At 38.9% G+C, this 23,479-nt stretch overlaps 5 protein-coding genes across 12 annotated transcripts in view; 3 read left to right on the top strand and 2 right to left on the bottom strand.

Moving 5' to 3' along the window:
• The window catches only part of LOC124414292 (SLIT-ROBO Rho GTPase-activating protein 1-like), a 40,648-nt gene extending 36,097 nt beyond the window's left edge, over positions 1–4,551 (top strand). For all 3 annotated transcript variants that reach the window (XM_046895330.1, XM_046895331.1, XM_046895332.1), the window contains exon 13: positions 397–4,551. In XM_046895330.1, the coding sequence (XP_046751286.1) occupies positions 397–1,542 (1,146 nt within the window). In that variant the 3' untranslated portion in view covers positions 1,543–4,551. The remainder of the gene's footprint in view (positions 1–396) is intronic.
• Positions 4,552–4,769: 218 nt separating this feature from the next.
• On the top strand, positions 4,770–11,392 carry LOC124414251 (E3 ubiquitin-protein ligase RNF123-like). Of its 5 annotated transcripts, none has more exons than XM_046895255.1 (11): positions 4,770–5,246; positions 5,838–5,980; positions 6,084–6,418; positions 6,828–7,811; positions 8,196–8,332; positions 8,392–8,528; positions 8,595–9,736; positions 9,826–10,154; positions 10,251–10,416; positions 10,503–10,646; positions 10,800–11,392. In XM_046895255.1, exons 2-11 carry the CDS (start codon positions 5,865–5,867, stop codon positions 11,126–11,128), a joined length of 3,819 nt encoding a protein of 1,272 aa, XP_046751211.1. In that variant the 5' UTR covers positions 4,770–5,246; positions 5,838–5,864; the 3' UTR covers positions 11,129–11,392. The 5 variants fall into 5 exon arrangements, with proteins under 5 accessions (XP_046751211.1, XP_046751231.1, XP_046751222.1 ...); XM_046895275.1 differs by having other exon boundaries at positions 5,794–5,980; positions 8,425–8,528; XM_046895266.1 differs by having other exon boundaries at positions 5,794–5,980; positions 8,407–8,528.
• Positions 11,393–11,444: 52 nt separating this feature from the next.
• Positions 11,445–14,076, bottom strand: LOC124414835 (putative sodium-coupled neutral amino acid transporter 7). 2 transcript variants are annotated; one of them, XM_046895933.1, is made up of 5 exons: positions 13,823–14,076; positions 13,300–13,433; positions 12,849–13,209; positions 12,412–12,661; positions 11,445–12,295 (listed from the first exon to the last, which is right to left on the bottom strand). In XM_046895933.1, exons 2-5 carry the CDS (start codon positions 13,400–13,402, stop codon positions 11,636–11,638), a joined length of 1,374 nt encoding a protein of 457 aa, XP_046751889.1. In that variant the 5' UTR covers positions 13,403–13,433; positions 13,823–14,076; the 3' UTR covers positions 11,445–11,635. The 2 variants fall into 2 exon arrangements, with proteins under 2 accessions (XP_046751889.1, XP_046751895.1); XM_046895939.1 differs by having other exon boundaries at positions 13,300–13,435; positions 13,827–14,076.
• Positions 14,077–15,621: 1,545 nt separating this feature from the next.
• Positions 15,622–16,874, bottom strand: LOC124415217 (DET1- and DDB1-associated protein 1). The gene is made up of 4 exons (XM_046896413.1): positions 16,694–16,874; positions 16,280–16,418; positions 15,963–16,024; positions 15,622–15,840 (listed from the first exon to the last, which is right to left on the bottom strand). Exons 1-4 carry the CDS (start codon positions 16,694–16,696, stop codon positions 15,733–15,735), a joined length of 312 nt encoding a protein of 103 aa, XP_046752369.1. The 5' UTR covers positions 16,697–16,874; the 3' UTR covers positions 15,622–15,732.
• A 391-nt stretch (positions 16,875–17,265) lies between these two features.
• LOC124414365 lies at positions 17,266–22,770 on the top strand. Its single transcript, XM_046895337.1, has 8 exons — positions 17,266–17,479; positions 17,728–17,770; positions 17,869–17,993; positions 18,085–20,775; positions 20,869–21,026; positions 21,117–21,321; positions 21,432–21,554; positions 21,689–22,770. Coding segments are annotated over exons 1-8 (3,456 nt in total). The 5' UTR covers positions 17,266–17,477; the 3' UTR covers positions 21,798–22,770.
• The last annotated feature ends 709 nt before the right edge of the window (positions 22,771–23,479 follow it).

The following is a 23,479-nucleotide window of genomic DNA, read 5'->3' as shown; positions in this document are numbered from 1 at the left end:
ATCACTCAATCCAAAACAAGTCACTCACTCATGAACATACCTACACGTCAAAGGTACAAACAAGTGTATAGTTGTGATTTCGACCAAGGTGGCTGGACCAATCTGAAGAAAATCCTTCAAAGTAATTCAGACAATTAGAATAAATGTGTAACACGGACACGTGAAGCTTTCTTTGTTAAGGGTAGGAGCAGGTATTAAAAATAAAAAATCATGTTCAAATAATAACTACTGTAATGTTTGAATACTCGAAAAGCAGATGGCAAATAATCATTGGTTACGACGCAGGCGTTTTTGACAAAGAAAGTTTCACGTACACCTAATATTTCTGCACATACATGTACCTCTTCTAAAAACAGATCCTGGTACTTAATCTAAAAGTCAACGTCACTCCGACAGGACTCAGAGACGCCTTCGAAGTCCGTTTTGGAGACAAGGATCAACGACGATGTAGACTGTATTGCACCACCTGCTGACCACTCGATAGAGCTGATTCGAATCACGCCATCAGAGGTCTACAACCCAGAAGATCGGACCGATCCTGTAACTGTAATAGGGGACGAGGCCCAGAATCAACAGCTGCAAAATCACAACCACCATCTCAGATCAGGACACCGACACCACACACCTGCCGATGAATTGGAAGTGGCAAAACGCGGGGGAGCAAGGAGGCAGCACTGGAAGTCACAGAGTATGGGTGGTGATGTAACAAGTCCAGGACAGTTGCCACTGCAGGCAAACGTCACGGACGACGAAGACCAGGATGAGGATAGGGAGAAGACCACCTTCTCTGCCAATCGTGAACTCTGGCAGAGGCGCGCAACTTCCCAAACACATCTGAGTTCCGGCCTTCCAATTTCCGGCATCAAGTCTTTCCGATCCTCCCAGCAAGAGTTTCGTGAAATGAGACAGAAACACACACCAGATCTCGTGATGGATCTTCCACTATCAGCTCAGGATGCGGACAACAAATCTGCGTCCTCCAGCAGCCTCAGTAGTTCGGATGACGAATCAGCGCCTCGTGTTCTTACACCTCCACCTCAAACCTCACGTACAGAAGCTGCAACTTCCCCAACTGGAGGCCCAGAGTCGCCAGACATGAGTACAGCTGCAGAGCGGTTTGCCAAACAGAATCAGTGCACGTTGAAAAAAAATACTAAAAGCAGTGCTGCAACATCTGCGTCTGAATTGGGAGGCCTGAAACCTAAAGAGCGAGAGACTGAGGATTGTGTCAATCCAGGTGGACAAGAGCTGGTAGAGAACCAGGGAATAGTTAGGTCGGCCAGTTCGACTCAAGTCGCTGTGGGAGACGTTCCAACGCCACTTCGTTCCCCGCTGCCACCACGATCGACTCCAATAATTGCAGCCAAGTTTGCTGAAATGCATCTAACAGGAGGAAGTCAGGTTTCGTCGTTCAAACCACAAGTCAAAGTGAAACCTACAATACTAAGGAAGCCGGTACTGCCATTTCCTCATCCTCATATGAGCCCGGAACTTGCTAGGAAGATCGAAAAGCAGGCACAAAACACCGAGCAGGCTAATTGATTGATACAAGTCGTTAACGGCCTGGGTCGTCCGCCTCCGTCCGCGATCCCGTCTTCCCGTACCCCAATTTTACTTATTTTTTTTTTCTCGATTTCTGTTGTTCTTGATTCCTGTTTGAAACCTTTTAAGAATTAATACTTATAGTTAGGTATTTTACTCTCCCTCCGTTGAACGTATTATTTTTTACCAAATGACTCGCTGTTAGACGTTCTAGTCATTAAACTCGAGTAGAAAAAGGAGTGAAAGATAGAAGCGCGAACGGTATACCGTACGTTGAGGATGCATCGAAGTACATTATACAATGAACATTTAGAATTAATAACGAGTTACGATAATTACGGTAGGTTTTAGTACTGTTATACTATTATGCATAATATGCGAACTTATATTAATATGTAGTAACGTTATTATTACGTTATTGAAACGAATTTGCATTTCAGATGTAAGATTTATTTTATCGCAAATTCGTTGGATTACTTTTAGTATACGTTGAGCGATTAATAATTGGCTGGTATTGTAATGAAGGGCAATTTTGTCAACTACTATTCAAGCAGATGCTGTGTGAAAAGTATACTTTTAATCAAGAGAAAAACTCACCCGGCATAAATATTTCAAATATAATTCTTCCCGAACGAAATTCTTTGAGGTGACTATCAATACGAACTATTTTTCTGAAGAACCAGTGCATCTGTACTGTGTAAGAATTTCTAATACATTCAGATAAAAAATACTATTATGATTTGACATGTCAAGCTCCAAGTTATTGCGCCTGTCAATACCAAGTTGGCCAATTAGTATGGGATCATGAAAAATTTTCAAGTAAATCGTATTCAAGTATAGCAGAGAAAAATAACACCTACTTCAGATATGTAAATTACGAAATTTACTCGAGTTTTTTATTCTAGTTATACATAACTACAGGAGATATTTTGACATCTCCTAAAATGTGCTACTTTGATCTATGGATATTATTATATCATATTCTCAGTTGAGACACGTTTGATGTTCCTTAATTTCTTGAATAGAGGCGTATATAATTACCCTCGATTTCGTATTTTAACAATAAGTCAAAAGTTTTATCAATGTCGTGATAGATCTCAATCGATACAGGGACACAACAAACGGATCAAGAGTCTTCACGGCTCCATTTGGTGGTAAATCATACAGAGTCTCGTTAAACTACCACATGACGGTCACAAATTACTTAATCTCTTTCACCCTGGATGAAAAAAAAGAAAATAAAAATTTTACTCAAATTTTTGCGCAACGCTGAAATTACCGTTATACAGTTTTCCGATTTAATTATACAATTTTATTAAAAATTGAAATTGTGTGTATATTTTGTATGTTTTATAAATGTGATTGAAATTGAAATTTAACACTTGATATTTCTATTCAGTGCAGTGCAGAAAATGCCACGTGTGACTGTTATGCTGGGTTTTACTGAAATTCTGTGTAATAAGTCAGCCTCTAGGCTAAAAACAATAACGATAAAGAGATTAAGCGTATCACGCACAAATACTATACTTATAATTAGTATATTAGTCCCTAGGAATAATACATGCGTAGATAAGTATTTGTATACGTAATTGCTGCAATGTTCGATGCGGAGTAACATGTTCGATATGTGGAAATGTAGCATTGAAAAATTCGACGATTTTAATGCCGGTTATAGTCTAGGGGGAAAACACAGTGAAATGTCAGAGCACTCATTCAATTCGTCCCTGTGATAACGCAATACATGGACAGTCACGTCATCGAAATATACGTACAATAATTTGCTGATCCAGAGTTTCAAAACTGGAATAACACTTTTCTGCCTGCGCAAATGTATACTCATAAATTTTACTAAAAATTCCATAGGCATTTATTATGCTTCTCGAGTACTAACAATGGCACACAATATACTCCGTATACCGTACACTATAAACGATTAGATAATTGTATAACAATAACGGGCGTCGCGATATTGACGAACTATCATTAAACGAATCATTATTATTATTATTATATTGTCTTTCAACAGCTACATTATACTATAACCATACCGCCCTCTGATAAACAACGTAATAACATTTATAATCCTTAATAACACAAATCACAGTACCTATACTCGTATAGTATACAGCATAATCGCCTAAACTTGTAAGTATATTCGCGAAAAGTGTATTAATTAATTCATTGATCGATTAATTACTCAATAATTATTGATTATTCAGTCGAGCAATTGAATAAGGTTGCTACAGTGCAGTAGTTCAGCTGATGGCTGGTTGTGTCTAAATTAACAATAGTTACGTTAATAATTAATGATAATTATAACTTGCATACGGAAGTACGTTACATGTATTATTATTAATACTATTACAGTTTTTAAATTGAATTATTATTATTAATTGTATAAATACTGTCGTGGGTGCAAGAACTGATGACCAACCCTGGTTGAAAACATACCAAAGTCACACCTGTTCATTCTCACTCATTCACAGCCCTTATATATCCTTACTACTTTTCATCCCTTCGTCAAGATCATTACCAAATCAATAAAGACTTGATGTGTTATAGGCTGGTTTATCGGTTCTGCTAAAAGTCTTTATAATATTCATATTTTAATAATTCATAAATTTTGATTAATAATTATCGTCTCTGTATAGTCGTTTTTCTACACACCTTGAATTATTTTAATTATGATTACAACTACATATATGCATATAATATAAACCGCATTGATTTTAAGTAGTTTAATTTTATCGTCATAATCCAGTTACTATAATTATTATACATCGTGTTGGTGATTTTAAGAAAGTGAGAAAACCTAATCTATATTTATATATGTTATTATACACTATATTCATACATACTTGTATCCCTACGATTATCATAAGCCTCGTAGTGTTAATTATAGTATTAATAATAATAATAACAATACTATCGATAGTGGTAATAACAAAGCCAGAAATAATTATTGTAATAAACAAACGTACGCAGACTGTATGGATTACTCAAGCAGAAGTAGCAAGTTGTATTTTGATTTTCACACTTGTCAGCTGTATAATACGAAAAGCATTAGTAGACTTTACAAATTGGTGAAAGACATTTTTTTTTTTTCTTTTGATTCAAAGAATTATCATTTCCCTCGATCATCTGCATACTTAGGTGAGAGAAGGAAACTCATAGAAAAATTAAAATTAAACCGTATCGTATTTCCGTGTTAAGAATATCACGCAGGTGAGAGCGGAAAAATTTAAAAAGTGCTTTTTACCGAGAGGACTAAGGTACGCATGCGTCAAAGAATATATCCATACGGCTGCAATAATTTCGGACGCGTCGGCGCCAGAACGATTCGCGCATGAGCGTTTCACCGTTTGGTGATTACGACCGAGCTATTTTTCTTTTTTTTATTTTTGGTTTTCCGTGTACTGTCACCTTGAGCTAAAATGGTGGCGATATCATCCGCGCGCGAGCTGCCCAAATCGGGTTAAATTATTCCGCCGAAAAAACATCACGGACAAACAACGGCGTTGAGATCTTCCGATTACGCCTGCAGGAGCTTTTCTACTTCAAAAGTAATTAACATAAATGCAGGATGTCAATTAACGAGTATCCTTCGACGCGAGGAACCTTATGCACGTCGACAAATTGATAAGGTCTTTGGGAGGTAATTCAAAAACTGAATGAAGAGAGCTTCAACGGTCGGCTTCAATTAAGCAAGTGTTTTTATCGTATATAATTTTTATTTACAATTATTAAGGCCTTAGGACCTTACAATTTTATGCTTACGCAATGTGCAATGTTTTACGAATTTATGTATGTACACAGTGCTTCTCGAGCAAGAGTATAGTATATAATATTCATACGTCCATTGGGTTGGGGAATATAGAATAAAATATTTACTCTACATGGCAAATATATCCAAGAAAGATTATGTGGGTGATGTATTTCTCGTTATTTTAATGTTGCGAATACAGGTAAGTGAGGCGATGTTTATCTCAAAAGCATACGTGAAAACTATAGCAAGCTTTCTGATTGATTTAGCACATATCTATATTCATGTGACTAATCATAAAAGAATAACAGATTTGATCCCCACATAATCATCTTGAGGTAAATGTTGCATTTTCAAAACGCAAAATATTTATGAAATGCGATAACTAGCGCGTAATTTTTCTTACTCTAGTATTTTGCCTATCAAAAATTTTTCACTAACGATAAGGATCAGTCGTGAGTTTCTGATAACGGTCTAATCGCCAACAGCATCTCAGCCATACCTAAATGATCAAAGGAGCGATTTGATTCAGATCGGAACGATCGAACGCAGCGACGAAATGAACATGGAGGAAATACTTCGGAATGTATTCGGACCAGGTGTACTAGCCGAGGAAAGCTCGGCGAAGGATACCAAAGATCGCGGAAAGCTTCCGGTGAAATCGAGCTATGCGAGGTATTTATGCGCTGAATAAATGTCGCTGTGCAATTTTTACGAAGATATTCTCTAACGTAACAATTAGGCTGCAGTGCTAATGACATTTTTCCAAACAACTTAGGGTGGTTCGGTATCTTGGAACGGCAAATGATTACATGAAAATGGTGCTGACGGGTGGAACGGAGTCTGCGTCATCGTCAATGGTGGAGGAGGACCCGAGACCCGGTCGAATAGGGCCGAGAATTGTGCGTTTCGACGTCTCCACACACCACGGTCTCTTCATCGTATCTCCCGATAGATTGAGCGTCAATTCTCAGAGTAACTTTAGCACGATGAGGGCAAACGTCGGTCTGTTCGCTGGCAAGTGGATGTACGAACTCCAGCTAGGCTCGAAGGGAGTCATGCAGGTGGGCTGGGGAACGGCTCAGTGCAAGTTTAGCCAAGAGTCAGGCGTCGGTGCGTTCCCGGGGATTCTTCTGCGGGCTTGTTCATTTACGCTAACGGCAAAGTCGACGCGAAAATAGCGAGTTTCTAGTCAGACAGATCCAATAATCGATTGTTATCACCCATAGCAAACGCAAGAATAACGCTATTTTTACGCCACTTTTGTCGCTGGCTGTAGTACCAAACTTGGTGAAATAGTCCACGGTCCTCGATATCCCTAATTGTCATTCGCGAGCATCCGTCAGATTCTCTTGATCGCTCTTGTCGCGATGCGTTCGGGTTTTACTTGCCCAATACTGACAGAATGCAGGCAATCAAGTATACGACGAAGATGGCGACGAGAGAGTCTAGCGAGCCAGTGAAAGACAGTGGCGTCTGTTTTTCAATTCGTCATTGATTCCGATTTCCGTACGATTTTCAGGCGACACCATAAACTCGTATGCCTACGACGGGAACCGGGTTCGAAGATGGAACGTAACCACCCACAAGTATGGGGAGCCCTGGCTCTCCGGGGATATAATCGGCTGCGCTCTAAACCTTGACGATGGGGACGTGGAATTCTACAGAAACGGAAGGTCGATGGGAAAGGCGTTCGAGGGAATCTGTACGGGTGCTGGAATGGCCTACTTTCCCACCGTCAGCTTGGCGTTTACCGAAAATCTGACGGCAAACTTTGGCTCGACACCTCTCCGCTACCCGATTGAAGGATATGAGACTCCTCAGGCATCCCCAGCCGATCAAGTCAGCCAAGCAAATCTTCTCTTCGAGTGGCTCAGGAAGGTGATACTTCTGATCGACAGTGGACGTGAGTCCATGGTCGAAGACAATGATGACGAAGAGGATAAAGAACCCTTTTCCGAGACCATGAGCTGCAACGCTTTTCTCGCCTCTTTAGCAAGAGCTATCCTCAAATATCTAGGATCACTTTTGTCGATACCCTACGTGACAGAGGCCGTCTTCGTCCGGTTTCTGAGGGAGCTGTCTGGCAGTAGCAAAGGTCCGGTAAAAGGCGCCGATTCGAGTCGCGTCAGAATCTGCCTCGACCTTCTTTGGACTTTCCTGGAGGACGGAGAGATGAAGTCCTGCCTTGAGAGTACCGTGGTCTACCTTCTCTCTTCATTTCGGCACGTATCCCTTCAACTCGAGTATCCTGACCAGTGCAGGAGCCTGATTCTTCTAACGAATCTCTGCCAGCACACTGCGACCAGGCAACATCTTTTGCAGCACATCCTCTTCGACAGGGTTCGCTTTGCTAACTTCGTCCATGTTAAGCCTCTGGATGAGAGCGGACTCGCGGAGGTCGTCGGTAGTACTTGGTGGGAGACTGATCCCGTTGATGCCGCCGTAGAAGTCAATAGGAAGCAGTATCTTCACGCCTGTGATCGCATCAAGAGTGCTATTTCCGGTATGTTCAGTACGGTTAAAAGGTGTGTTTGATGCTGCTGGTCTTTCACTTTTTGGGAAGTTTGGTGCACCAACCTTAGTAGCGTAGCACGTAGTGTGCGAGAGGACTTGAGTTCGAATCCTCAGCGTATTGATGAAACGACTACGGTGAAACTGAAGTTTATTATTATTATTATCCAAACTTGACATTGTTTTGACGAAACAGCAAGAATTGAAAGAAAGAGAAAGAAATGTTAAACGGCTTCACCTGGCACCCTACATTACTTCAAGTCAATTGAAAATACTTCTCAACAAGTGTAGGTATACCTGACTTCAAACATGCTTGACTCCTCCCATATTAATCCGATTTCAAGAAGACTGATTAGTTATCCTTTGATGCTTGAAGAGGTCGAGGCACTTCAGGTTGAGCTGCTTGTCACGCTACTGGATAACAGTGACGGAACTCCATTATCGCCTACGTCGCGAACAATCTTCCTCAAGAAGTTTCGCCGTTTTGTCCAAGAGAACTTGATCTCAAGTCGCGTAAGTAGGAGCTTTTAGCGAGTCACCGCAATGCGGGTTGTATAATCCCAAGCATTCAGTCCGAATTCCTACAGACGATGCCGGTGCTCCAGACTCCGCTTCCCATTACCCTTTGCTGCTTCCACCGACTGCTGGTTGCCTTCAGGGTACTGTGGGACGCAGAAATCGCTTCGCATCCAGTATACGTGCCGTGCAGGTAAAAACTCATCAGATATTGGATCGCGTTCATGCCCTAAGAATATTTGACTGTTCTTTGTCGCAGAGCCTTTTACGACGCATCTATAAATTTCGCGGGGATAGACAGACTGGGTGGGGTCCTTTCGCACCTGAACAAAACCTACAAAAACGAGCTTCTGCATCTGCTCGGTCCCGAACACGAGGTGCTAGTTGCAATGGAGCAGGCGCAAGATCCGTCGAATGCTTTTTCTGGTGGACCAATGCGTTTAGGTGAACTTCCTCTTGCAATCCCCACCTTCGCACGGATGGTAACAGTCAATTCTTCGGGCCCGGCGAGTCCCATGATCCTGGAAAGGCTTGGCTACTTCCCTTACAGCCGGGAGGATAGGACACCGTTGCGGCTGGGGCCGGCCAACCCTGCGACATCCCTCCTAGAGCTCCTCGATGGGATAATCCTGTTTTATCACGTCGCGGCGAAGAGACAGATTGCTAAGGTCGCCAGCCTTCGTGAAAGCATGTCCGAGTACATCACTGCAATGGCCGAAGTCAAGGCTCGTCTTGAGATTACCAGGAAGCAGCCCAAGGACCCTGATGCTGTTGCGATGAACCGCGAACTCGCAAGGACAATGGTGGTCTTCGACACTAAGCTCGCCGAACAGGCAAGGCACATGGCGTGGGTCAGGGCGGCCGTTTACTCCAAGGAAAAACAAGCGCAGCTTGCATGGTTGCTGAGGGTGGTCACCTTGACTCTAATGTCCGCTAGTGAGGAGGGCAACATGTTCAGCTTCGTGCCTGACTTCTATCTCGAGGCCATGACCGACCTCAGTGTTGGTATCAGGAATCATGTACATCCAACCGCCCCAATTGAAGACATTCCTGAGTATCAAGAGATGCTAGTCGAGGTTGCACGGTTCCTCTGTGATCACTTCCTCGATCCCCGAATTATTCACGCGAATGCAAAGGACACCCTCATCCTCACCCTAGCCGGATACGTTTCAAACTCTCTGACTCTTGGACCCCTCGAAAGAGTCCCGCTCGAGTCAAGAGTCAAAGTCGTAAACAGTCTTTTACGGCCCTATGAGAACAGAGCTTGGGCTCAGTCCAACTGGGTTTTAGTCAGGTTCTGGCAGGGCTGCGGGTTCGCTTTCCGATACGACAAGAGCCCACATCTCGCGAAAAAGATCGGACCTAAGATGCTTCAGCAAGAGTCAATATCGCAGCCTATAAGTAAGTATATAGCGATAGTACGCGGTACTGAATGGCTGATAAGGATCTGATCAGAAAGTTTTCGTCATATTTGGGTCATTTTTCCACAGAGCCATGTCCATCTTCGATATACCAGGCTCATGTAAGGGACGCTCTTTTGTCAAATCCGACAGCAACGACCCAGTTTTTGAACTCGCTTCTGAACCAGCTCAACTGGGCTTTTTCGGAGTTCATTGGGATGCTGCAGGAGATCCAAAACGTGTCTTCGAGACCGGAACGCGTCCTGATCGAGTCACGTCAACTTAAAATATGCGCAACCTGCTTCGATCTGGCCATCTCTTTACTGCGGGTACTGGAGATGATTGCTACTCTGGCACCCGGTGTTTTTACAGACGATTCTCAAGCCTCCAGTGAAAATTTACTTGCCAGACTGTGCCAGGTGATACACCTGTAGTAAATTATATTTTAACTCCTTTATCTTGATCCCTTGCAGGCGTGTATTTAATGGTTAATTTTATGGTATGGATCCTTGCAGCTGCTGTGCCAAATACTGAATCGTGTCAGCTCGCAGTCCGGTTGCTTTCAGCACGTTGTGCTACTCGATATTCCAGACTTGGAAACTGTTGACCACTTCCCAATTCTTGCCGCAGTTGTTGGAATTCTGCTGATTTTGCTCAAGGAGGACATATCGACTTTCAAAAGTAATTGTTAAAACCTAAATTACTAACTGAGACTAAACAACTATGGAAAACTATCAGTGGATACACTCTGCATATTGTACTTACAGCCGGACGCAGAGAAATTCCAAAAGTAACTAGAGCCCTACTTACTGAGCCCAGCTTCCAAATTGGTTCGCTTTACTTTATCCTCGGAGATTTGAAGCCGAAGAATCAGAAGATCAAGAACATAAAGCCATTTTGCCTTCAAAACTGTGAGTAATTTTGAGTAATATACCTATATCCGATCTTCAACTCGTTATTTTTTATCAATCCCTTGTTTTCAAGCACATCTTGAGAATTAATAATTTCACGTTGGTGAAAGAATTTGAAAAATTCACTGATCACGTTTCATTGACATTTTTCAGATAAAGAGGACGTCACCGAACAAGAGATAAACAGTGTAAGGGATATGCTGAGATACTTAGACCTGAATCGAACAATGTTAACTGAGACTAAAGTATTGTCCGACGACGAAAATATTTGTACAATTTGTTACGCGTATATGATCTCTGCGATATTCAAACCATGCAATCACCGTTCATGCCGAGCCTGTATCGCTCATCATCTATTGAACAGTAGAGAATGTTTTTTTTGCAAAGCTACCATAGATCAAGTCACAGATCTTGACGGGGAATTTTTACATGATTTCACTAGTGACTACTTGCTTGAAAAGATCACCACTGACAGATCTTGAATTTCGTGGTGTTTTGGTAAAAAGTAGGGCAGCATGTTTATAAATTGTGTGCAAAAAACAAACTCATTCAAGCGTACAATTTCACATATCGTTTTTTTTACATTTCATGACTGGTTTGACGTGGGTATCGTTGCAAATATTGTTTATAAATTAGAAGAGCAAAAATAAATTTTACCCACCAAGGTACTCGAGCAGCAATCAATAATTCCTTTCAGCGTTGCAAAGAAAATTGGTGAATAAAACTCAGAGTGATAAAAGGTAAATATTTATTATCAAAATAGGTAGGTAGTAGGATCACGATAGTTCTATAGTGCATTGTAAAATGTCAGTCTTAATTCGATAATCATTATAACAAAGATTCACTGTATAATATTATAATTACCTATAAAATTACTTATATTTTATCGTTTGCGACGATATCGTACATATTTGTATAGCAAGGTGTTTTTTTTTAGCTCTCATCTAAACCGTAATTCCCTTCTCGAATGTGAAAGCCATTTTTCAATTTCAAACGCACAAGCTATCTCTGAGTCCCATTCTAAAACCTGTGATGAGTGACGAGGTTGATTTTTCCCTGAGCATATCCTGGATGGACTCTACAAAGACAACGCCACAAACAAACGCGCCGACGGCTAACATAAACGCCGCAAAAATTACAATAAACTTATCTTTGTTCAGGCACAAGTATGGATCTTTTATTAGAGTATTTTGAAGCAGGCAAATACCTGGGAAAATAAAAATGAAAGCTGCCGACAAGGAACCCATCAAATTTATAACTGGTGTAATATCAGACACCGTTATAGCTATGACTAAGTTGAGGGTAACCCAAACCAGGGATATAATTATTCTGGACATAAAAAGAGACCGAACGTACTCAGTGCAAAGGCCAAGGAATGCTTCGCGGCCACAAAATAAAATTATTGGGTAAGTTGTAACATTTTTAAGCGCGATCGCAACAATTGCAACTGTCAAAAATGTTCCGCCATCCGAGTATCCCTGCAAAATGTCATCGGGTACCTTTCCAATTCCAAATGTCGAGTAGCCGAATATCCCAGCTATGGTGTACGCTATGAAACAAACTAGCATACTGACGATTGCACAAACAGTGAACTTCCCAAGTTTTCGATCCTTCATGCAGGCATACATAGGAATCACAGACATGTGGCACTGAGTGATGGAGAAAACAAAAATTTATTCAAATATTTTGTGGAATAAGCGATAAATATTAAATTTTAATAGTCAATCTATTATCAAAGGTTTTGGGTCCTCGCCTATGTACATACCTGGTAACTGAAGCACACCACAGGAACCACTTGAAATATTTCAGTCCAATGGATGGGCCACATTTTCATTGGCTTCGAGGGCTCCCCGTTTATTATATAACTTTTATAAACTATCAACCATACGACATAGATTACTGCCAAACAGCCGAGAGAACTGACATAGCTTAACACATCCAATCGTTTTGAAAAACATAATGGAAGGATGAGGATACAGCAAGTTAGAGTCGTTGTACATCCTCTTGAAAGGTACCTGGAAGCCAATTGCAATTCATAGTTTAAATAATCATTTATTATTAAGGGTGAATTATTCAAATACTGGAACTGGATTCTTGCAATTTTATATTGCCACCACCTAATGAATCATGAATGAATTCCGTTGAGACACAACAAGGCTTGAAAAATTAAGAACAAGTGTCTTTAGTAATTGAAATAATTACCAGTAGTGACAAAAATCGGTGCCATATACGGTTGCCAAAACTCTGTCGAATTGATCGCCTATGACGATTAGAAATGTAATGCAGCAACCAAAGCTATAAACAACCACGCAAATAGCGCAGAACGTTAATGACTTAGGTCCGCATAGTCCAGCTAAGGTATCCTGCATCGATGAGCTATTAGTGCTATCGCTACAATGTGCTAAAACTATTATTGCAGTTGTAATAAAAATAAGAAAGACCAGCTGCACTAATACAGAGGTTATCACTCCGCCACTCTTGTCAAATGCTTGTGGAAAATTTAACAGACCAGCACCCAGCGTAGCGTTCACTATTAAAAAGATTGTAGCCAACGATCCTGCACCTGAAGAATATATTATATGATAAGCAGTGGGATATATATTATGCTAGATATTAACTTAAGCGCAAACTTATCGTTAGTGGATAATCATACCTCTGGTACATTCCTGGCTAGATTCGGTATTTGCGCTAGGTGCCGTTGTGAGAACAGTCTCATTGCTGATCAGGCGCTCGTTATCTCTTCTCAAGTAGTTCATGTTGACAGTCAATATTTTTGACAGTTCTCCGCTGTGGGATTTTTATAGTCTATAAGTATGTATGCACTATAGTGAAGGTAAACGGAAAACTATCGGACAAGTTGCACAAGTATTCACATACAATATACAAGTAGATTGTGTTACATTTCTCTAACAAGCTACTTGGTCATAGGGCAATATCAAGAAGCTGAGACATCAAATGATAAGAAAATAAGCGATTAAAAATCCGCAGTGCTATCTGCCCCAAATGTGCCTATGACACACACACACACGTAGATAGGTATGCATTTATAGATAAATACAGCATAATTCACCCGTTCAGATTGTCAAAGTGTTACATGCGCCCCATCCGTGGTGTTCTATTAATTCGGCATTCATTGGGTTGAAATTCAATTTCACTGAAAACAGTCTCATCGTTACCTTTTTGTTTATTCACGCTGGGTCCACACGAACGCAATGATTAGGTTGTTTATTTTTTTTCGCTTTTCTTACGTATGGCACATAAATGAACAAACTATGTAGGTAAATTAGAAAACACGATGCAAGCCTTGTTTCTACATGTGCATCACATTTTACAACTGCGGAGTTGAGAACTTTTCAACTTCTCTGTCACGAATATGAATGATCACTGTCATCTTTCAAGTTTGAAGACAAAGCTCAGTTTGCTCGAAGCAAAGTCGGCTCGTACACACATTCATTACGTTTTTATAGACTACGTTAAGATAATATATAAACAATAAAAAAGAATGCGTGAATACGTGATTCGCGCATGCGCATGCTTCAGAAATTATCACAGCCCAAAAATGATAGGATCGACCGGATCGACCGCCAAACATTATCCAAAATGACATTGCCAAAATAGCTCAAACTCCCTCAATCGCACCTATTTGTCTTTATTAACCCCTGAAACTAAACATAACCAATTTATAAGTATAAAAAAAACATTTTATTGTACCATAAACGTTCATTTAGAATGGTAGTCAATCATATTAAGTCAAAACGGGATAACTTCATCAAACTTTAACAAATACTCAAAACGGCTAAATATACGTAATATATTTTTGAAATAAAATACAATAAATTATGCATTAGTTGTGAGATCCAGTTGTAATTAGGTGTATTCTTATGACTGGATGGTAAAAAAATATATTTCGGAACAATTTCGCACACAGTAGTATTTATCGCGAAATTAAAAGCCTGTTTCGAAAAATTTTTACGAGATAATAGAATTTCAACGATAATGCATAATAATAAAGCGAAATAAATACTTAACAATGATGATATAAATTACGTTATAATGTAACTAAATTTTCGTCAGTTGATACTGTATACAATAATATATAAAACAACTTGTTAGGATTCGTTGAAATTTATTCAAATGCGACCTGCGCGGTGCTTCTTGGCGTTGTCGACGTCGCAAACAGAAAGAATCGCCATTTTTAAGATTATTCGCGTGATCCAGTCTTATTACAATACATAAAATAAAGAATCAATTCAAATTATTAAGCACTTGCAGGGGGTGTAATTATATTTAAATGTCTACAAAAGTTTCATTTTGCTTGTCCGTAATAGTCATTTCATTGACAAGATTTCTGATCACGATTGTTTGAAAAATTATTTTTCCAATATACTTTACAAATTCGTTTTCGTATCTGTACAGTGCAATCAATAGTATTGCAAAATGTTCGCACTTCGAAAATTCTCTAAATATTTTAAGCTGTAGTCAGAGCCGCAGCGTATATTTTCAGTATTACGAAGGCTCGGTGGAATAATTTATCTAAATCGTCTGAAAACGTTTTTGCGATGTATATGGAAAATGATCGAATAATTTATGAACAACCCAATCAACCGTGTTCAGCATGTATATAAAATGATTATTTCATTCGACTGCGAAAATTAGTTTTCCATTTTCATGTCATTATTATTAAATCAAATACGTAAGTATAATATTGGAATATGGCTCTGATTTAAACTACGTATTGCAGATTGGCTTTACACTTTACACACATAGTAAACAATATAAAATACGACGTTTGTAATATTTATAATACGTAACAAATAAAACGTTATCAATTCATTATTTATATGATACATAGTTAATAGGGATGTGTGACATGCACATGTGTGCAGTGGATTTCGATACGAAATGAGATTTATAATTCGGTGTCACAAAATAAGTTACAACATCTTTCTGGGTAAAATTGACCCAATCTTCAACCCATTATCTGCACGATAACTACATTTAGCTCTAATGTTATTGATCATACAAATTGTCGAGATAGAAATTCTTCTTTTTTTTTGGATATTTCAACATTAATACAGTTGCAGATTTAGAGTGTGTTGTTCAACTCAAGTCTTGGCCTCTTGTTGCGCGTCGCTGTTACTTCTTCTTGAGACTCTCCACCGCCGGACAAGAGCTTCTTTTTTTTATCAGCACTCTGTGGGACGTCATTTAGTGAGCAATTATTTACAGTGTAGACACAAGAAATTTGCACAGCAGCTTGTTCAAAGCCAATACATTTCAATACTAATAATTTTATCTATATGTTATTAGTGATACCTTTTTGTCCCACTGTTGATGAAGATACCTCAGGAGAATAGTTGTCTTCTCAGTCACAATGACTAAAAATTGCAAAATCCAGTTAGTTAGAATAAAAAAGTTTACCCTAGCATTCACGAATCTGATTAAGGATTCGGAAAATAGCTGCTAATAAAAAATTACAATGTAGTAATCTTAATTAATATTTTTTTTTTTTTTTTTCTCATACTTATCGAAATAACAAACATGCACTTGTTACTAAAGTGAGACCATGTCAAAAGTAATTCTCACTTTACAAAAAATTGTTTAGAAAAATAATGGAGTAGATATTGTAATACTTTGTTCGGATGGGTAGTCCTTGGTAGGTAGATACACCGATGGTCTTTTGACACAAGTTCGGTTTCCATTATCTGTGTGAAAATTAGCAAAGTTGTTTTCGTCATGTGACGGCAATCCTTTGAGAAATTCCGCAACAGACTGTAAATAAACATTCCATGAGTTAATTGACATATCTACATGTATCACGCAAGGTGGAGCCTATTTTGTATGTCTTAATTGGAAGCAGCACTGCAATGATTATTTCAGTTACGTTAGAAACGATTGTGAACAAGAATTTCAGTCAAATTAGCCACGGACATGAAAATTGAAAATTTTGTTTGGGTGAAACGTAGTATTTTTAAATTACAAGGAAATTGGACTCTGGTTGTAACCTAGAAAATTGGTCGATACATGCGAGGTGAAAAATAGCTTACCATTGCTAATGAATGCTTATCGCAAGTTCACAATACACAAAATCCGTAAATGGTGTACCGCGCTATAATCAAATATGAAAGTGTCCCGTATTTGCGAAAGAAAATCTTAGTTAAAATCATAAAAAAACAACCTATTTTCCAAATATTTCCAAACGTATAGACACATGCTCTACTGATCGCCACAGATGGTGATGGTGTGCCTTCTCTCGCACAGTCTCTACGGTCTCTACAAAACAAGGATCTCTACCTTATCGGTTTCTCTCAATGCCGCCCGCAGCGCCACTTGACATTTCACAGCGGATGTCGCACTAACTGAATCGCTAGTCGGCGTTCCGCCCTGAACGAGTCGATTAGAAGCAGCCGAAATCGACAACAGCGTCTCGATAACCTCATCTAACGAATCACGTGGTACACTGTGTATATCATTGGTTAGTAACACAACCACGTGACTCTATATTTGTTTCTGATAGGCTGTCAACCACTAAATGCTGGGTTTAAAGTACTTTAAAGAACAGTTGGCAGCAATGGCTCACAGCATCCCAAACAGTGATACCAATACGCGTCGGAAATTTCAGAGCCAAAAGTGTTGTTTATAACCTGGCAAATGCAACGGTTCAAATTTAAAATATTCTCGCCGAGATTTTTTGTAATATTCAATATTTATCAGTGTCGAGAGTTCTTTTCACTAGGTATCTGGAGACCTAGTCTTCTTTATGTGTCAGGTGATAGTTAGAATTGTGACGTTTCTAAAACAGGAGTAATTTAAAATACAAACAACAAAATAATGTGAGTATAATTTGTGACAAGTAAACAATCCGATCCATCAATCAATCAGTCTGTGAAGTATGTTTATTTATTTTGCTTTGTCTTCGTGTGAAAAAAACTTTCTTCCACAATCATAAATTTTATAATTAACTGAAAGAAACATTTCTCCCAATATTTGTCTTTCAATAGTGCCCCAGCTTAGATATTTATAATAATATTGAGATTACTCAATTTTTTCATGATTTCAGTAAATATAATTCATTTTATAGGCTCACCCGAAATTCTACCGGTAGTAACCAACGAAGATCTTCGGTAACTATTTCAGGGCTGTTACTTTGATTCCAAGATGACTAAAGAGATAAGTTTATAAGTAGTTCTTATTTACTCACTTTTATATTTTTCTCAAACAGATCCTCAAGCCACCAAAATCCCGACTGCCATTTCAAGATTTGGATTTCAATGCTTCATCAGCCGAGAACAGTCCAGATAGTATAAAAAGGAGGCGTGTAAGCTTTGCTGAAAAGAAGCATGTCAAGTAAGCATTACCAAATATAAATGATCTGAATTTAAATAAGATCTCATCAAAGATCAGTTGCAAGATTGTTACTGGATGTTTATTTGCGCAGAGAATTCTGTGACCACAAGGAGCAGGGTACAATTTGGGATAGTACTTACGAAGAAGCCGATCAGAATATCTCAAAGTCGACGGAAACTACAAATGAGCATATAAACAGTAACAATCTGGATACAGAAAACAATAAAAATGTAGGGATCGAAATGAGACAAATGGGTGCTACATTCGTATGCAATGAACATGAGTTAATACACACTGGCGAATGTACAACCATGGATCAAAATAATGCCATCCATTCTTTGACCAAAGTATTTTCCAACACAGCCGCGGATATTGAATTTACCGATGTCATTCCCTGTAGTCATGGAAATCTGAACAATCTAATGTCTCAAACAATATTTTGCCAAGATGTTGATTTGGACACAACTGAGACAGTTGGTGGAATTGAGCAAACAGTTTCTGTCCGAAGAGCCATTGACTCGCAATCGACATATACAGCTATTGCCAAAGATGTTCACAATCCCGAAAGTACTGTGCTTTTTGATGACAGTGATGGCGAAATGAAGTTCACTCAAGTTATCAGTGGTAAAAAAATTCAGTTTTCGACACCTATCAAGACAGTTCCACATTTAGAACAGATGAAAATGGCATCTCCTATAGAAAATCAAACTATAATATTTGACGACTCAATGATGGATCTGACTCTAACAAAATCACACTCAAACCCTGACTTACGAATGAAAAATAATATGATGATCAGCAACTCAACAGTTGCTCATAATGATGAGCAACACATGAAGAATAATTTAGAAAGTAATTGTGATATGAACGAACGTGAGGTTGCTCAGGCCAGCAACAAAACTATGTTTTTCGATGATTTTAGTTGCGATGTGACAAAAGCTATCGACACTATGAGACACATGTTACCTGTGGAGAATTTAGCTGAAGATAAGTTGACGCCTGAGTCTAATGAACGTCAGACTCCCTGTAATACTGTAATGGACATATCTGCTGAATATCAAGGAAACCATGTAACTTTTATGACAAAAGACATCAGCATATTGTCAAAGCATTGTGATCACGAGTTGAAAATATCTAAAAAGTCTGAAGAACATACGGCAAAATTACGAGATAAAACTATTTTCTTTAATGACATTGGCTGCGAAATGACAGAAGCAATCGATACACTAAGAACTGGTCCAGATCAAATTAGAAATTCTGACGATACAAATGATATGCAGCATATTATACCATTTGAATTGTCTGTGAGTAAAAATCACGAAGGTATGGCAAAATTAAGGGATAAAACTATTTTCTGTAATGACATTGCCTGTGAAATGACAGAAGCAATCGATACATTAAGGACTGGTCCAGATCAGAATACAAATTCTGGTGATACAAGTGATATGCAGCGTATTACACCATTTGAATCACCTATGAGTAAACAACATGAAGATAAATTAATGTTACCTGAATTCAAAGGATCTACGAATCTGTCTTCCAGCAGTAAGCCCAGCAGCATAGAACCTGCACTGGAATTAGTAATTGAGAATAATGATGGGAAAAACTCATTCAACGACTCATGTATGGAATGTACAATAGCAATTACTGCATCTAAAAACGTGCAAGACGACAGAGATGATGATCGTATATTGGAAATCAATCAACCTGCGCTACTTAATAAATGCACAATTAATACTACCCAGATAAATCCGGAATTAAATGTAGAAGAGCATATCACATCTTTGGGCAGTGATTCAATTTCTGTTATAATCGAATCCGAAGAATCACAGAATGAAGGAAACCGAATGCCTAAAGAGAGCACTAGAAATATTGAAAGCAACGAATACTGTGATTCCTCAAACAACGAAAGAGCTGAACATGATGCTGGCATCACCAGCTCTCCGAGCATAGCTCTGTATACTCCTAATGCCCAAGTAAGCTTGAAAGAGCAAGATTTGTCATTCAATGCAGGCATTATACCAACTGAACTACAATTCAGTAAGAAGAGAAAGTCGGATAAGGGTACAGAAATTATGGAAACAAGCAAATCTTCTGTTCAAATGTTGCTAAATAAAAACTCCGAGAGTTGCTTAGTGCAGCATTTAGTTGATAAAGAATTGTTTCATATAAGTAACGACAGTTTGTCTAATATAATTACTCCTGAGCCGAAGCGACTTAAGGTAACAAGTCCCAATGCTGAAAAAAACGGTTCACTCACCAAAGAATACTCTGTCACTGAAAATTCGGCGTTACAGGAAAATACGAGTTCCGAAATGATCAGTGGACCTCCATCAAGAATTGCAATTATGCATGAACCACAAAGCACAGTATCTATGGATAGAACGATCGGAAACAATTGTATTACTGATGTTGCTGAAAAAAAGCTACAAAGCAGCGAAGAGATGACTACTACAATTCCTACTCCAGATTTCTGTGAAGATCCTGAAATATTGATCGTTAGTCAGAATGACGAGTCAAAAGCTGCAGCTTCACCGACTCAGACTGAAGGTGTCATCAGCGGGAAGGAATATCCTTTCATAGAAGCAAAAGGAACAGCCCCATATTCCGATTCAGATTCGGACACTACGGAGCTGCAGCGCGTTTATGAGAAACAAAAACAAGCATCAGTAGAGTGTAATAAAAGTTCTCAAAGTTTCTTGTTGCCAGAGAAATGTTTGGAGTACAATGACAATTGTCTCTTTGTGATGTTCAGCGAAGAACTTGAGAAGTATGCTCAAAGGTGAGTCGATGATGCTTTTAAGACCTGAGAAATTAGTCAGGAAACTGGAATTGCATTGATAATTAATTATTGAAATAACATTTTCGATTTCAGAGATGATTGCATTTGGGAAATAAGGTCATTGGATACGGAAAAAGTCATGATCGACTTTATTTCGAAATCCCTCGTCATCATAATAGATCTTGAAGCAAACAAAGAGTTGACTGCACCATATCTTATTAAGCATATCAGAATAATTTCACTTCTTCCAGGTAAGGTGGAATTTTACTCCACTTAAGATAACAAATCTCAAATATAAACAAACTGATAAACAATTCGCATTAAAAATATATTTCACACAGATTCTGCAGATGATGAAATTTCTCTGGTCCATAATATACTATTGAAAAAACTCGATCCCGAGCATTTGAAATTGATGCATCGAACAACGCAGGGTATTTTACCTTTGCTAGAGTTGATTTCAAAAAGAGTGAAATTACTGATAGATTTTATGTACGAGTTTGATAAGCTCCGGGATTTTCATGCGATAACAAGATTGGGAAATCGGTAAATATAAAAAAATAATTTAATTTTGGAAATAACTTGAGAAAAATAATTATTCCTGTTAGGCTTAAAATCGGCGCATAGAGTAACAAAGGTTTATATTTATCTTACAGGATATCGTTTCAACTTCATAGCTACAAGGTACAACTGGTAATAAATGTTACTATAAATCTTGAGCCATTTGAAAATATCAGGCCAGATGATGTAACCGTGGAATGTCTTCTAGGTACCATAAAGTAGGTTTTTCATCATACTTTTCTATCCACTTGAATCACATGAGAAGTCTTTTTTTATTGATTGCAATTATAATGCACAAGAGGGATTCAGATTTATGAAAAACCATGTACTTACACACTGTTTTTTTTTTCAGAGAGAAAGACATTAAGCAATTGATCACCGGTGTAAAAAAGGATCACAGATTCTTGACCAGCTGGATCGATGCCGTTAAAGAGTATATCGCGTTAGTTGTAGAAAAATGAAACGTATCTGTCAAACTCTAGGTTATTACATTAGATTTGAGAAGCAAATAACTCGATGCCAAGCATCCTCAAAGTGTTCACGAATTTTACAAGATAACTAGGTAAGTGTATGTCCAACTTGTAAAATTTTAAAAAGTCAGATCGAATCGGTCTTGGAATATCGTGGCAATAATGACATTAATTGTAGATAAGTTAATTAAGAAGAAAAATATAGAATACGTTCATTTTTATACTAGATATGGGTGTGTGTATAGTTTTAATTTTCGTATGATACATGATACATGATATGATAGGGTCGACACCTGTGAACATCGGCGAAACTTATTCTGCCGTATTGCGGTCTGTAATTTTTCATCCGAAGCAGTATCAGTAGCACGAGGACAGGCTTCGTACTTGTGAAACTACACTTTCTCAGAAATCCAGCTTGTTCCTGTAGTGAAAAAAAAGCCCAGATACCGCCTATACCTATTTCAAATAACTTTGATGAACAGAAGCGTGATGACGTTTGCGGCAGACGAAGATTGATAGGATCAATTATAATTAACGTTTGGATAATCGGTTATCAATATAGGCCGGTAGGCGTTAAGCGTGGAGAAGAAGTTATATCTAATTAACAGCGACGTCTGACTTTTTATTCTTGATTTTCGTAAAGGGCCTTCCCACGGAAGCGGCGTGGGCTTTACCTGCTAGATATATCACCCGATTTTATGAACGGAATGTCAAGTTGTCGAGTAGAAAACTCGATCTCACGAAGTTTCGAAATTTTCGAGTACAGTTATCATATTACTATGTATACGTAGGTTTAGGTACATACGCTCGTATACTGTATACATACTGCGGTATATGTATGTAAAATTTTGTTTACAGTAGTAGAATTTCTAAGAACAATCGTAAACCTTGCAGCTACCGTTTGTTCACACCTAGCATAAACATGCCTGGTAAAAAATCGTTGAATCCAAAACTCCCTAAGACTATCAAGTACGAATTATTTGTTATTATTTTACAACTTTATTCAACGTTTAAAGTAAAAATACAGTAGATAAGAAAACTTTTCAAAAAATCAAATATCAATTAATTCGTTAATCGTTAAGGCTAACGCGACGGAACGTTAGTATAATTTTTATCGCCTTGACAAGTATTTCCTTCGTATGGGATACGTGCAGCAGTAATTACACACATAGAGATGGGCTACATAAATAGAAGAAAATAATTTAGGAAAAAGGCAATTGATTTTCGTGCATGTCAGACAACAATTCAAGATAATGAAATGAATTGTATACGAAGGTACTACAGCCTAGGTGATATTGAAAAGCGACGAAAATGACGATCATTAGGTGTAATGGTTATTGGAAGATCGTTTTATCTCTCTTTCAATGGGAGAGCGATCACTGCCATCACTGCATGGCATCACTGGTTTCGGGACTCGTTCGGCGGCATCTCCCGAGGGCGACGGGTTAGTAGCCGTTGGCTGCTTACAGCGCGCGAGTCCGCCCACGCTTCGTTCTGCGCAGCGCGGCGCAGCGCGGACCGATTACAACACTCACGTTCTGTCCGAATTGCTTCAGCCATTGATGAAACCTGCGGAGAGTTACCGGTGGCCGAAGGTGCAGCCCCGCAGACCGGTTTCGACTTTCACGTGGCTTTATCGAGCGCGCCCGCCTCACGCCAGCGCGCTGTTCCTT

The sequence above is a fragment of the Diprion similis genome, chromosome 2, assembly GCF_021155765.1.
Source record: "Diprion similis isolate iyDipSimi1 chromosome 2, iyDipSimi1.1, whole genome shotgun sequence".
In the NCBI taxonomy this organism is placed as follows: Eukaryota; Metazoa; Arthropoda; class Insecta; order Hymenoptera; family Diprionidae; genus Diprion; species Diprion similis.
Note: the sequence above shows the minus strand (reverse complement) of the source record. Positions and strands in the feature narration are given on the sequence as shown.

Excerpts from the sequence above, each read along its gene's own strand:
- LOC124414251 (XM_046895255.1), top strand. The coding sequence starts at position 5,865 with ATGAACATGGAGGAAATACTTCGGAATGTATTCGGACCAGGTGTACTA. Across the intron at positions 5,981-6,083 it reads GTGAAATCGAGCTATGCGAG|GGTGGTTCGGTATCTTGGAA; the intron begins GTATTTATGCGC and ends CAAACAACTTAG. Across the intron at positions 8,333-8,391 it reads AGAACTTGATCTCAAGTCGC|TCCGAATTCCTACAGACGAT; the intron begins GTAAGTAGGAGC and ends CCAAGCATTCAG.
- LOC124414835 (XM_046895933.1), bottom strand. The coding sequence starts at position 13,402 with ATGAACTACTTGAGAAGAGATAACGAGCGCCTGATCAGCAATGAGACT. Across the intron at positions 12,662-12,848 it reads ACCGATTTTTGTCACTACTG|GTACCTTTCAAGAGGATGTA; the intron begins GTAATTATTTCA and ends ATTGGCTTCCAG. Across the intron at positions 12,296-12,411 it reads TGGTGTGCTTCAGTTACCAG|TGCCACATGTCTGTGATTCC; the intron begins GTATGTACATAG and ends TCCATCACTCAG.
- LOC124415217 (XM_046896413.1), bottom strand. Across the intron at positions 16,025-16,279 it reads GGACTACCCATCCGAACAAA|TCATTGTGACTGAGAAGACA; the intron begins GTATTACAATAT and ends TGCAATTTTTAG. Across the intron at positions 15,841-15,962 it reads ATCAACAGTGGGACAAAAAG|AGTGCTGATAAAAAAAAGAA; the intron begins GTATCACTAATA and ends GACGTCCCACAG.
- LOC124414365 (XM_046895337.1), top strand. Across the intron at positions 21,027-21,116 it reads AATAATTTCACTTCTTCCAG|ATTCTGCAGATGATGAAATT; the intron begins GTAAGGTGGAAT and ends TATTTCACACAG. Across the intron at positions 21,555-21,688 it reads TGTCTTCTAGGTACCATAAA|AGAGAAAGACATTAAGCAAT; the intron begins GTAGGTTTTTCA and ends TTTTTTTTTCAG.